Below are 12,485 nucleotides of genomic sequence, written 5' to 3' on the forward strand. Positions count from 1 at the left end.
TTAATAGCACTGGTGCTTGTACAACTTTGCACGTACGTACTAGTAAGGAATGGCTTGTATAGTATTAATAGTATGTTAATAGTATAGTATTAATAGTTAATTATAGTAAATTATAAATTTTTTTTCTTAAAAAAGCTTAACATGATAGGATATGAGAACTAGAATGGACTGCTAGGTCATTTAGTAGTCCAATTACCAAATTACACACACACACACACACACACACACACACACACACACACACACACAGAGTCCCCTGAGGTATAACAGGCCAGCCAATGTAACACAGTTGCTTAGTGACACAGGCTCCTGTCCTAAGCGCCTGCCCACCCATGGCCACCCCTGTCATCCGGTTAGTCACCCAGACGAAGGTGCGATCACACAGGGATGACTGAAGTGAAACTTTACCAGGTGTACAAGGTTCAATCAAGTTTAGGAGAGAAAGAAGGCCCAAGAGATGGAGAAGGTTGACAATAGCCATGCTCAGAGACTATGTGAAATACTAGAAAACTCAAGGCAGGCAGGTTTTGAAGCTTTAGTATCTCAAAAGTTGACTGTGATGGACAAGTAATACCCAAGTGGCTCAACCTTCTTACAGGTATGTGGACATATCCTTATTTGCTTATCATAAGGAGCTGAGTGTCACGGTGGCTGAACTCTGGGCTGCTACCTGAAAGGTTGGCAATTCTTACCCACCAGCTGCTCAGTGACAAACAGATCTGGCAGTCTACTTCCGTACAGACGTACAGGCTTGGAAACCTAGAAAGCAATTCTTCTCTGTCTTATAACGTCCCTGTGAGTCAGAGTTAACTTCTTGGCAGTGGGTTTGGTGCCTCATGCATGCTTTATACTTTAAATTTTCTGCTTTTCTTATAAACTTATGTCTTTGGTTTCATCCTATTAAAATGATACCTTCCCCTCTGACATCCCCAAAGTGAGTCATGTCAGATATCCCCAACATCAAAATGGGATGTCCTGCTTCCGTTGCCTCCTTCCTATCCCTAGGTCACATACCAGACGAAGTACCAGGTGCAAAGAACAACACAACCCAGACTTTGCTGTTCCTCAAATCAGCTTCAGAAAGAGTTAGACAACAGAGGAAACCAGCCACAGCTTTGGAGGTCAAGTGCATTTTAATACGCCAGGTCCTCGCGGTGTTGCCTCATTAATAGTTGCAGCCTGTTGTCTTAAAACTTGCCAGACAACCAGTGGCTCCTCAGGCTTCATGCCTCCCAGTGGCCTTGCACCTGTGCCCCTGTTCCTAGAGGGCAGGGTTGGATGGCACCTTGGTCTTGCAACATGTCTGGTTGCCAAGCAACTCAAAAAGGCCTCTACTGGCAACATGATCTGTAACAGTGACTCCAAGCCTGCTGTGCACCTGAATCACCAAGGTGTACTTCGAAAGCTTCATGCCATGTCCCGCACCCCGAGATTCTGATTCATCTGGGTGGAGTGGGAACATTTCTTTGTTTTAAAATTCCAAAGGATATTTGGGCATACAACTCTAATTTACTGCTGGAACCCAGAAGATGAGGAGGAAGGAGAAGCAGCTGAAACACCTCAGAGGGGAATGGCTAAGGAGCACGGGTCGTGCAGTGGTTGAGTGCTTAGCTGCCCACCCGAAGGCAGGCTGCTCTCTACAGATTACAGAAACCCTACCGGGCAGCTCTCTTCGGCTCTGTAGGGTGGCTTTGAGTGGGCATCAACTGGACTGGCATGGGATTTAGGTTTATGAATGGTTACTGGATGAATGATGTCCTTACTTTAGTTATTAAAATGATGATCTGGTATTCTGGGAAAACATTTGTGATAGAATTCTAAGGAAAAACTAGACAAGAACATGACACAAATTCCAATTGTGCTATGAATAGAAACTAGAGGGACACTTGGAAAAAATTAATGTTAAAATTAAGTTCTTTCATATGTGTTGTCACTGCTACAATATTTAGTTTAAGGATAAAAATACCCTAATTAAAATTCACCCTAGTGGGTTCAAAAATGCCAAGAACACCAGGGCTGTCAGAGAGGTGCAAACGCGACGTGCTCTGGAGACCGGATTCAGCTTTGCAGTCATTCTGGCCCCATTCATTGTCCGTATGATGGGGAATGAGTGCTTCACCAGCTTAAAAGCAATCACCCAATTCAAGAAGCCTTGTGCATGTGAAGCAAGTCTTCCGGAGACCCTCGTCTTTCTTGTCCACTCTTTTCAGTCATTTCCCCAGTGCGGTCCCATTCACACGTTGAACCCCTACTCTGGAGCTCTTGTGTGTAATCTCACTGACTGGTGTGCGGAGAGCAGAGAAAATTCCCAGACCTCCTGTGGAATCAGAGCTGCGGGGCTCAAGAATAACCCCCCACCCACCCCAGGAAGCTGTAGGACAATCATAAGCTCCTCCTCCCTGGGTGGTTTCCCCTCCCTCAGACACACCTGTACCAGGACCCAGGCGGGATGGCACGCATTCGGCCCCACCCTCTGCACTGAAACCAAGGTGGCAGGTCATTGTTTGGTGAGGGTGTGGTGGGGAGTCCTGGGTCATCTCTTTATACACCTTAGTCACCTCCCTCCTGCAAGTTTCCCCAGACACTGCAGAGTGCAATTCCGAATGATGAGACATTAGCCTTAGTCAGGTGAGTCTATCAGTCCAAGCAAAGGACAACTGATCTGGACCAAGTGGACTGGAGTGCTTGATAAAGCCAATCTCCAGCTAGCTTAGACCAACCAGCCCTGCCTGTGGCTGGACATGTGCTACAGTGTTTCTCTTACTATCCTACTTTTATGAATGGAGAAACCGAGACCAGGCCAGGGCTGAACAACGGAGCCCTAGGATGTCTAGGATACTAATGATGTATGTATGGATTGTAAAAAGAGTTGTATGAGCCCCTAATAAAATGACAAATAAGTAAATAAACAAACAAATAAATAAATAAACAAACTACGCTTTATCAGGTAAGAGATATGAATATATGCATAATTCACTTTATTGTATTTCACATGATTATGCTTCACAGATACTGTATTTTGTTACAAGGTGAAGGTTTGTAGCAGCCCTTTTTTGAGAAATATATTAGCATCATGTTTAAAAAAAAAAGCCTTAAGTGTAAATTCATGTGCTTTCCTGGGCCTGGCAGTTACTCTGAGTGTGGGAAATGGGCTGGCTGGGCTTTAGCAGCATGTTGTCAACATCTATGTAACTACTACACAGGAACACAGCCCCAAAGTTGTCAGAATGTTTCGTTTTGTGTTGTGTGTATTTTCAAGAAGTTTCATATTTTAAAAAAATGTCTCCATAATTTTAAAGGTGGATAAGTATTTAGCTTTTTAAAGAAATGCTGTGGGGTGTAACACTGTGCGTGTGTTCCCTTGCTGGCAGTTTGTAACCGCATCGATACTGGTAACATGAAAGGGCTCTGGGACGAGAGAGCTTTGGGTTTGCATCCTCATTCGATCACTAATGGCTGTGCGACCTTGGCAAAGGAGCCCACCAAACACACTGTTATCAAGACAATTGCCTTTACATAAACAATTCACTGCCACTGTGTTGGTTCTGACTCACAGTGACCCCAGAGGATAGAGTAGGTTTCCAAGTCTACATCTTTATGGGAACAAAAAGCCTCATCTTTCTCCCAGGCAGCATCTGGCGGGCTCAAACTGTTGACCTGATGGTTAGCAGCCCAATGTGTAATCCATTATGCCAGCAGGGCCCCTTTTGAAGAGCAAAAGGTAGTACAAATTAAGTGGAAAAGAATATAGTTCCAAGATAGATAAGATGGGATGTATGTATGGATTGTGATCAGAATTGTACAAGCCCCAATAAGATGATAAAAAAAAGATGGATGAGATGTTGTCTTATTCATTCCCATTTCCCTACTGCCTAGAAAAGTGTCAACCTATAGTTGGTATGCCTTAAATAGTTTTAAAACGAAAGAAGACAAAAGATACCAGCATGGTACTGATGAGTAGTTGGTACTGTCATCTTGGAGTAGAATGGTATATTACCTACTAGATTATGGTTCTTGGTTCCACATGTGCCACTAGAACCGAGAATAAACTAATCTCTCATGCCCGGGAAATTCTTGGCATATCTCTGAGATTGGGGATTGGGAGAGGCCAACTCTTGGAACATACTAGAAAAATGTCAGTTTGAAATGACTGTCATTTATTCCCGGACCATATAGAAGCCAGACATGTTTCCCCCCCTCAATATTTTAGTTAAACACCATGAGCCCTGGGTTCTAACTAACTAGCTGTGTGACTCTAGTTTAGTTCAGCCCTGAACTTCAATGTCCTTGATTCTCAGATATCGATGCTTGTCATTCCTAAACCTCAAAGTAGATTTCACATCGAAATGAAACCATGTTCATAAAAACACTTTGAGAAACAGTCCCTGTTAATCAGATTTTCCTCTAATGTAGCTTAAGTTCTACGCAGGACTATTTCTTCTATGAGTAAAAGAAAATAAATAACCTTTGAATGGAGTCTTTTACCTTCAACATCCAGTCATCTGGCTAAGTATTTATTCCACACCTATATCACACGAGGTACGTTTGAGCAAGAGCACGATGGAGGTGAAGGAAACAGCCCTATGGGTATTTGGAAGAGAACATGCTAGGTTGAGGAAATGGTTGGTACACAGGCCAAGGGTGAGAGCGTGGCTTGTTTATTTGAAGACCAGGAAGGCCAGTACAGGCAGAGCAGAGTGCGAGTGGAGGTGAGGGGAGGGGAGAGACAGGGGAAGGTGGGGGGGTGAAATCATAAGAGGTGAGGTCAGATCCTGTTGGCCTTTGAAGGCCTTGCCAGAGTGAAAAGGGGAAAAATGGCCGACCATAATGCTTGCTGGAGAAAACAGGTTTCAGAAAGATGTGTTCATCACTTACTGGAAAAGTCACCTGCCCTCTCTGAGCCTCGCGGTTCCCATCCGTGAGACAGGCATGATCACAGCATGATCACAGGCATCATGCAGAGCTGCCGTCCTGAGGCTTTCGGGAGATTGCGGTCCAGCCCAGCCTAGGTAGTTCCCTCTCAGCTCTCGATACCTTGATTCCTTGAGCAACTGCGGCGGCGGCATTGGCTTCTTTTTCATCTGCTTGCACCAGGAGTTTCTTGGCATCGGCTTCTCTCGTCTCCACTTCAATTTTCACCATCATCTTTGCGGTTTCCTCGGACGTCTGAATAAGTTGGGGCTGAAGGGCAGTCAGTTCTATTTGCATGACGGCCACCTAGCAAGGAGAGCGGAATGGGGGAGTTTGGGGTCAGTATATCAATGCTGAAAATGGTAGCGTGAAATCAATCTTCTAACCAGAGGAAAAATATTTACTAATGAATCTGACAGGGTATTGGGACTATCTTTTTCAATTAGTGTTGATCTCTTTTATCTTTTAACACTCAGGTATTGAGCTAAAAAATATAAATGTTGCCCTGGTTTGCAGAAGGCTACAAAGGACAGTGAAAGCCCCGAATTTGAACCCTCTCTGATCCTAGTTGAGGTGTATGCGTAGCCTGTTATCAGACAAGCATTAGCAAGTCAATTATGGAAGATGTCAGGAGGTTAAAATCTTATCATTTGATCCCCCTTTTGATCCATTTCAAAGTTTCCGTTTTTTCTTTCTTTTAAAAAAATCATTTTATTGGGGGCTCATACAACTCATCACAATCCATACATACATCCATTGTGTAAAGCACATCTGTACATTCGTTGTCCTTGTCATTCTCAAAGCATTTGCTCTTCAGTTAAGCCCTTGGCATCAGTTGCTCATTCCCCCCATCCCTCCCTGATCCCCCCTCCCTTATGAACCCTTGATAATTTATAAATTATTTTTTCATATCTTGCCCTGTCCGATGTCTCCCTCCACTCACTTTTCTGTTGTCCGTCCCCCAGGGAGGAGGTTATATGTAGATCCCTGTAATCGGTTCCCCCTTTACACACCACCCTCCTTCCATAATTTTTTTTGGTACTCTTACAACTCTTGTTGCAATCCTTACATCACTTGCATCAGGAAAATTTGGACATATGTAGCCGTCATTCTTTTCTAGACATTTACTTTCTATTGAGTCCTTGGTCTCAGCTCCTCTTTTTCCCCTCCCTTTCCCCACCCTCATAACCCCTTGATAGATTGTACAGTGTTGTTATTTTCATATCTCACACAGACTGCTGTCTCCCTTCTCCCATGTTTTCTGTTGCTCTTCTCCCTGGAGAGGGGTGTGTTGATCATTGCGATCCGTTCCCCCATTCTCTTTCCTCTCCCCTTCTTCCCCCTCCCCTTCTGGTATCACTGTTCCCACTCCTGTTCCAGGATTCTGTGTGTCATGAGCTTCCATCTCTTATCTATACCTGTGTGCATGTTCTGGTCTAGTCGGAATTGAGAAGCCGCACTGGGGTCATGGTAGTGGGTGGTGAGGAAGCCTCAAGGAACCAGAGGAATATAGTGTATTTCATTGATGCTTTGCTGAGCCCTGGTGATTCATCCCTTCCCTGTGGCCCCTCTGTGGGGAGATTGTTCCATTGTCTACAGATGGGCTTTGGATCTCTGCTCCAGACCCTCCTCATTCTCAAAAATATGCTTTTGTTTGCTTGTTATGTGTCTGCTGATGCCTACTACCTGGTCCCTGTGACTCCTCATGATCACACCGGCGGCGTGCTTCTTCCATGTGGACTTGGTGCTATGTTGTTTCAGTTTTACAAAGACAAACAAACAAACAAAACTGAAGGGGAAATCCATGTGGGTTCAGCCTCTAATGACTCCCTCTGCCCACAGGGCAGGGATGGGAATAGCCTTACTACCATGCAGAGTGTACTGGAAAGTGGATCGTTCAACGCAGCTAGGTGAAAACTGAACACTACCATTTGATCACCTTCTTTGACCCATTTTAAGTTTGTTCTAGCTTTTTAATATTTTCTGCTTTCTTTTGCTGGAGGGTTTTCTCTGTTTTACTTTGTAATTGTTGTGGGGTTCTTTTCTTTTCAAAATGTTTTCTGTGTATGAAATCCAGGGCAGGCAAATCTATGGAGACGGTACCTGAATTAAGGGTTCCTTAGGGCCATGGCAGAGGGGTTGCAGGGAGGAAAAGGAGCTTGTCCTCATAACGACGAGGATAAGAACAAAGAAACATTCTAAAATTGATTGTGGTGGTGACTGCACAATTTTAAACATATGACTGAACTATAAAATGGTATAGTTTGTGAATGATATGCCAATCCCTTCAGGACCAGTGGTGAGAGTAGCGATACCAGGAGGGTGGGGTGGAAAGGGGGAACCAATTACAAGGATCTACACATAACCTCCTCCCTGGGGGACAAACAACAGAAAAGTGGGTGAAGGGAGACATCGGACAATGTAAGATATGACAAAATAATAATAACTTATAAATTATCAAGGGTTCATGAGGGCGTGGGGAGTGGGGAGGGAGGGGGAAAATGAGGAGCTGATTCCAAGGGCTCAAGTAGAAGGCAAATGTTTTGAGAATGATGATGGCAACAAAAGTACTTGACACATTGATGTATGTATGGATTGTGGTAAGAGTTGCAGAAGCCTCCCATAAAATGATTTTTAAAAATCTGTTAATTAAAAAAGTGTGCTGCCCTATAATGAATGGTTAACTGAATATAAAAATGATGACAACATCTTTGCTTCCTCCCTGTGGAGCCACCCTTCTTCTTGTGTGAGCAGGGAGAGCTAGGCTATGCAATACTGCTTGTGTTAAGGCTGGCCAGAGGAACTTTCATCTTTCACGGGCATTTGTTTCTACCTGCAGTCTGGCTTAGTGAGTTTTCATTCTTGGTTTGACCACTGAGGGGCAGAATCGACTCAATGGCATTGGGTGGGTTGGGTTTGGCACATCCAGTTGCCACGAGTTGGAGCTGACAGGACTACAAACATCAAAAGGATATGCTGAAGGACTAACTTCTGTACTGGTGAGAATGACTTTGTCTGGAAACAACGTCTTTGAAGATGTCTAGGAGCCCTAGTGACCAAGTAGGTAAGTGAAGAGCTGTTAAGCACAAGGTCAGTGGTTCAAACTCATCATCAACTCCAAAGAAGACAAATGTGGCAATCTGCTTCTGCAGCGATTACAGCACTTGGAAATCTTATGGGAGCTCTTCCACTCGTCCTATGGATTTCTTTGTGTCCTATAGACTCCATAGACTCAATACCAACAGGTTTGGCTTTCAAGATGTTTTCAGTTACAGGAGGTTCTACCAGAGTAGGGTGGGTTCTGATCCAATCAAAGTGATGTCTGATAAAAGAGAAGACTGGATATGGAGAAAGGGTTAGACAGAGGGAGTATTGCCACATGACAAAGGGGGCAAATCTGTGATTCCATTCTTGGAAATGCTTTTCAAACTCATATGTTTGGATGGCTGACAGCACCTCCCTCGTTTGTTTCTTCACATCTTCTACTTAATCAAATCACTGTCTTTTCATCACCCTCTTCATTAGCAAAAAAAGAGAAGAAGCCTCATGGGGCGAGGTCAGGTGAGTCAGGGGCATGGGGCAAGAGAGGCATGCTGTTCTTTAGCATGCCCGAGCACTGGTGCACTGAGATGGCTACATGGACAGGCGCATTGTCATGGTGGCAAAATCAGTGCCCCATCTGCTACAAATAAGGCCTTTTTTTTTTGTCACACACTGTTATGCTATCTTTTTAGAACTTCTAAATAGAAAGTTCGATTAACAGTCTGACCTGGTGGAATGAACTCCAAATGCGCTATTTCCCTCACATAAAAAAAAAAAAAACAACAAAAACAAATGAACATCGTCTTGATCTTTGATTTCACTTGACAAGCATTTTTGTGGGCAAGGTGACAATGGCGACTTCCACTGGCATGACTGATGTTTGCTTTCGGGGTCTTAAGAATAGCACCACGTCTCGTCACCAGAAATGACCTTAAGGTTTGGGTCACTTTGAGCTGTTCGCATGTGTCCACCTGATGCTCTTTTTTCCTAGTCAGTCTGAACCCAAGGCACAAATTTGGCAGTGCCTCTTCTCATTCCCAAATCTTCCTTTAGAATTCTCTGAACCGAGCTTCAATACGTCCAGATACCTTCCCTATCTCTTCAATGGTCTGTTGTTGGTCTTCAAGCACAAGTGCACAAATTTTATTGACATTCTTGTCTGTTTGGGAAGTTGATGGGTATCCAGAACAAGGTTTGTCATCAATCAACATTTCACCTTTTTTGAAACAAGAAAACTACTCATGCACTTAATTTTTTCCCATAGCGCTGTCTTTGTAAACTGTGGTCAACATCACAACAGTTTCTGCGGCACTTTTCCCAAGCAGGACACAAAGTTTCACAGCCGCACTTAATTCTCTTAAATTGGCCATTACAAAAAACTAGGTTCAAGGGAGACTGCTTTTACAAAAAAATTCAGCGTGATCAGAGAGAAACTTCCCAGGCAACACCACTGGGTGCACTAACTCAGAGCAAGCTGCGCAGTGCTTGACTAGCAGGAAAAATTCGTACAACAAAAGCTCTGCCAGTGGAGCTTTTTTCCAGTTTTTTTGGGGGGGGTACTGCCTCATATACCACATCTCAGGGAATTAGTGCCTTTATTTCACACAAATAAACACCTCACAGTTTCCTGATAAAGAGCTGGAATTTATACCTCTACCGTTTTTGCTCACCAGTTCAGATTCTGATGCTCAAGGTAGCTTAGACACACAGGATTGGCTTTAAAGTGTTTGCTGAAGGAATCTTGATCTGTTCCCACTGTCTTTAGCAAGTTGTATGTGCGAAGAAGCACAGCACCCTGGTCTGGTTAGGAACAACGCAGGCCTGGTCACTCATGGGGACTACTCAAAAGGCTGCATGGCCATGAGTACATTGCCTGGCCGCTCTTTGTCTGGGTTTCTGCGTGTTTACTATAGAGATGAGGATACTACTTGCCTTGTACACAATGCCAGGCACATGGGGAGGGCTCAAGGGATGTGAAATGGCACTGTGGCACTCTCTCTATCTTTTTCATTTTATTTAGAAAACTTCCTCTTATAATTGGGTGGAAGTTTACAGAGCAGATCATCAGTTTTACATTCAAATATGCATATGTATTTTGCTTTGACTTATCCATTGCAGTCCCCTCCATGTATCATCAATTATCCAATTCCTCCCTGTGCTTGTTTCCCTTCACCCTTCTTTCCTCACCCTCTGAACTTTTCCCTTGGATATATGCTTCACTTGATCCTAAATGGTGGATCATTCTAACATGGGGTGAGGTCAGTCCGGACTTGAAGGGTGAAGAAGGGCCATAGTCTTGGAGGTCCTACCAAGTTCTATCCTATCAGGAAGCCTGGTTTCTTTTATGATTTTGAATTCTGCCCCATATTTTCTCCCATTGCCTGGAGCCTTCTAATGAGATCCTATTCAGGACAGTTGATAGTGGTGGCCGGGTACCATCTAGTTCTGCTGGTCCCAGGATTGCAGAGAGTGACATTTGTCCTTCTTGTTTATGTTCTTAGGTCAATCACTGCTCATCAAACAACACACTTTGTTCATCCTTGCCTAGACAGAGCCCACTTTGTAGCATTTTCCAGAAGTCAAGGGTCCCGAGCTGCACCCAGAACCCTCAGGTGCAAAGCAGTGAGGGCTACCTCTGACATCCTCTTCCATTCCTGTGTTGCAGAGTTCATGGGGTTGCCACTCATAAGTTAGGATACCCACTGTAAACTAATTAGTTGATTCAATCTTTTATTGGTAGTTGAATGTTGTTAGATGCCATCACGTTTTGTCTCACTCAGAGCAACCCTCTGTACAAAAAGAACAAAACAACGTCTGGTCCTGCACCATCCTCACAATTGTTCTTAAGTTTGAGCCCATTGTTGCAGCTGCTGTGGAAACCTATGTTGTTAAACGTCTTCCTCTTTTTCACTGCCCTCTCCCAAGCAAGATATCCTTCAGGGATTGGTCTCTTCTGGAGGTTAAATCTCCATCTCTTAACATGACTCGTTTTTAGAAGGTTTGCCGAGTGGTTGCAAGAACAAATAAATTATTTTACTCTGGGTTATAAAGCCCACTCATTTAATCTTCATAACAGCACTCATAGATTGAAGTGTGACCCCACATACATGTGCTGCAAATCCTTAATCCTACATGAGTGTATATAGTCCCATCTAGGAGTAGGGGGCTATTTGTTATGTTAATAAGGCTTTAATAACTCTTGAGCTGTAAAGAGAGCAGTGTAGACACAGAGACAAGCAATCAGAGAGGGAAAGATAGTTCCCACATGAAGATCACCAGGGAAATGAGGAATGGAGCTGACAAGAGACAAGGCCCTTCCTCCAGCACCAACATACAAAGAAGGGCCTCTCCTAGAGCCAGCACCCTGAATTCAAATTTCTAGAATCCCAAATTTCATGAATTTTTTGTTTGTTTACAGAACCCCCTTGTGGCATTTCTGAAATACTAACATTAAGAAATAAATGCAGTAAAAATGGATATTACTCTTCATTTACAGAAGAATAAACAAAGGACCAAAGGGGCAAAGGAATGTGTTCAAGGTTCTTGTGAAGTAGGAGAACTAAATTTAAGCCCGTGCCTGACTCCACAAAGTCTTGGTCATAAACTTGGCCTTCCCTTCTCCAGTTCCTATTGAAAAGATCCAGGGCTAGACAGGAGTCAGGGAGTGAGGCAGCTTTGGGTACAAATTTTATGAAGTGTCAAGTACTCAAGATCACTCACATTTTAATGCAATGTTTTTGTTTTTTCTTTTTAAAATCATTTTCTTGGGGGCCCTTACAACTCTTATAATAATCCACTCATCAATTGTATCAAGCATATTTGTTCATATGTGGCCATCATTATTTTCTAAACATTTACATTCTATTTTAGCCCTTCTCTTTTTTCCCTCCCACCCCTCCCACCTTGTGACCAGTTGATAAATTATAAATTATTATTGTTTTCATATCTTACATTGACCACTGTCTCCCTTCCCCCAAGGTTTATGTTATTTGTCCCCCTGGGGGTGGTGGTGGTGGTTATGCGTACATCATTGTGATTGGTTCTCCCTTCCTCCCCTCCCCTCCCTTCCCTTTCCCCCCTTCTGATATCCCTACTCCCACTTCTGTTCCTGAGGGGTTTATCTGACCTGGATTCGATGTGTTGAGATCTTGTATCTGTATCTGTGTACATGCTCTGGTCTAGCCCAAAGCGAAAGGCCAGACTGGAGTCATGATAGTGTGGGGTGAGGAAGCCTCAAGGAACCAGAGGAATATTGTGTGTTTCATCAGTGCTATACTGCACCCTGGTTGACTCATCCCTTTCTTGTGACGCTTCTGTGAGGGAATGTCCCATTGTCTACGGATGGATTTTGGGTCCCTGTTCCAGCACCCCTCATTCTCAACAATATGGTTTTGTTTATTTGTTTTGGGTCTTCTGATGCCTGTTACCTGATCCTGTAGACACCTCATGATCACACAAGCTGGTGTGCTTCTTCCATGTGGGCTTGTTGCTTCTCTGCTAAATGGTCACTTCAACTTCAAGTCTTAGATCCA

At 43.7% G+C, this 12,485-nt stretch overlaps 1 protein-coding gene across 1 annotated transcript in view; it reads right to left on the reverse strand.

Annotated features, from left to right (window-relative positions):
• The window catches only part of DNAH3 (dynein axonemal heavy chain 3), a 226,805-nt gene that overhangs the window by 36,788 nt on the left and 177,532 nt on the right, over positions 1-12,485 (reverse strand). The window contains exon 51 of the mRNA XM_075528109.1: positions 5,035-5,217. Coding sequence (XP_075384224.1) covers positions 5,035-5,217 — 183 coding nt within the window. The remainder of the gene's footprint in view (positions 1-5,034; positions 5,218-12,485) is intronic.

This window comes from Tenrec ecaudatus, chromosome 12 (assembly GCF_050624435.1).
Source record: "Tenrec ecaudatus isolate mTenEca1 chromosome 12, mTenEca1.hap1, whole genome shotgun sequence".
Taxonomy (NCBI): domain Eukaryota; kingdom Metazoa; phylum Chordata; class Mammalia; order Afrosoricida; family Tenrecidae; genus Tenrec; species Tenrec ecaudatus.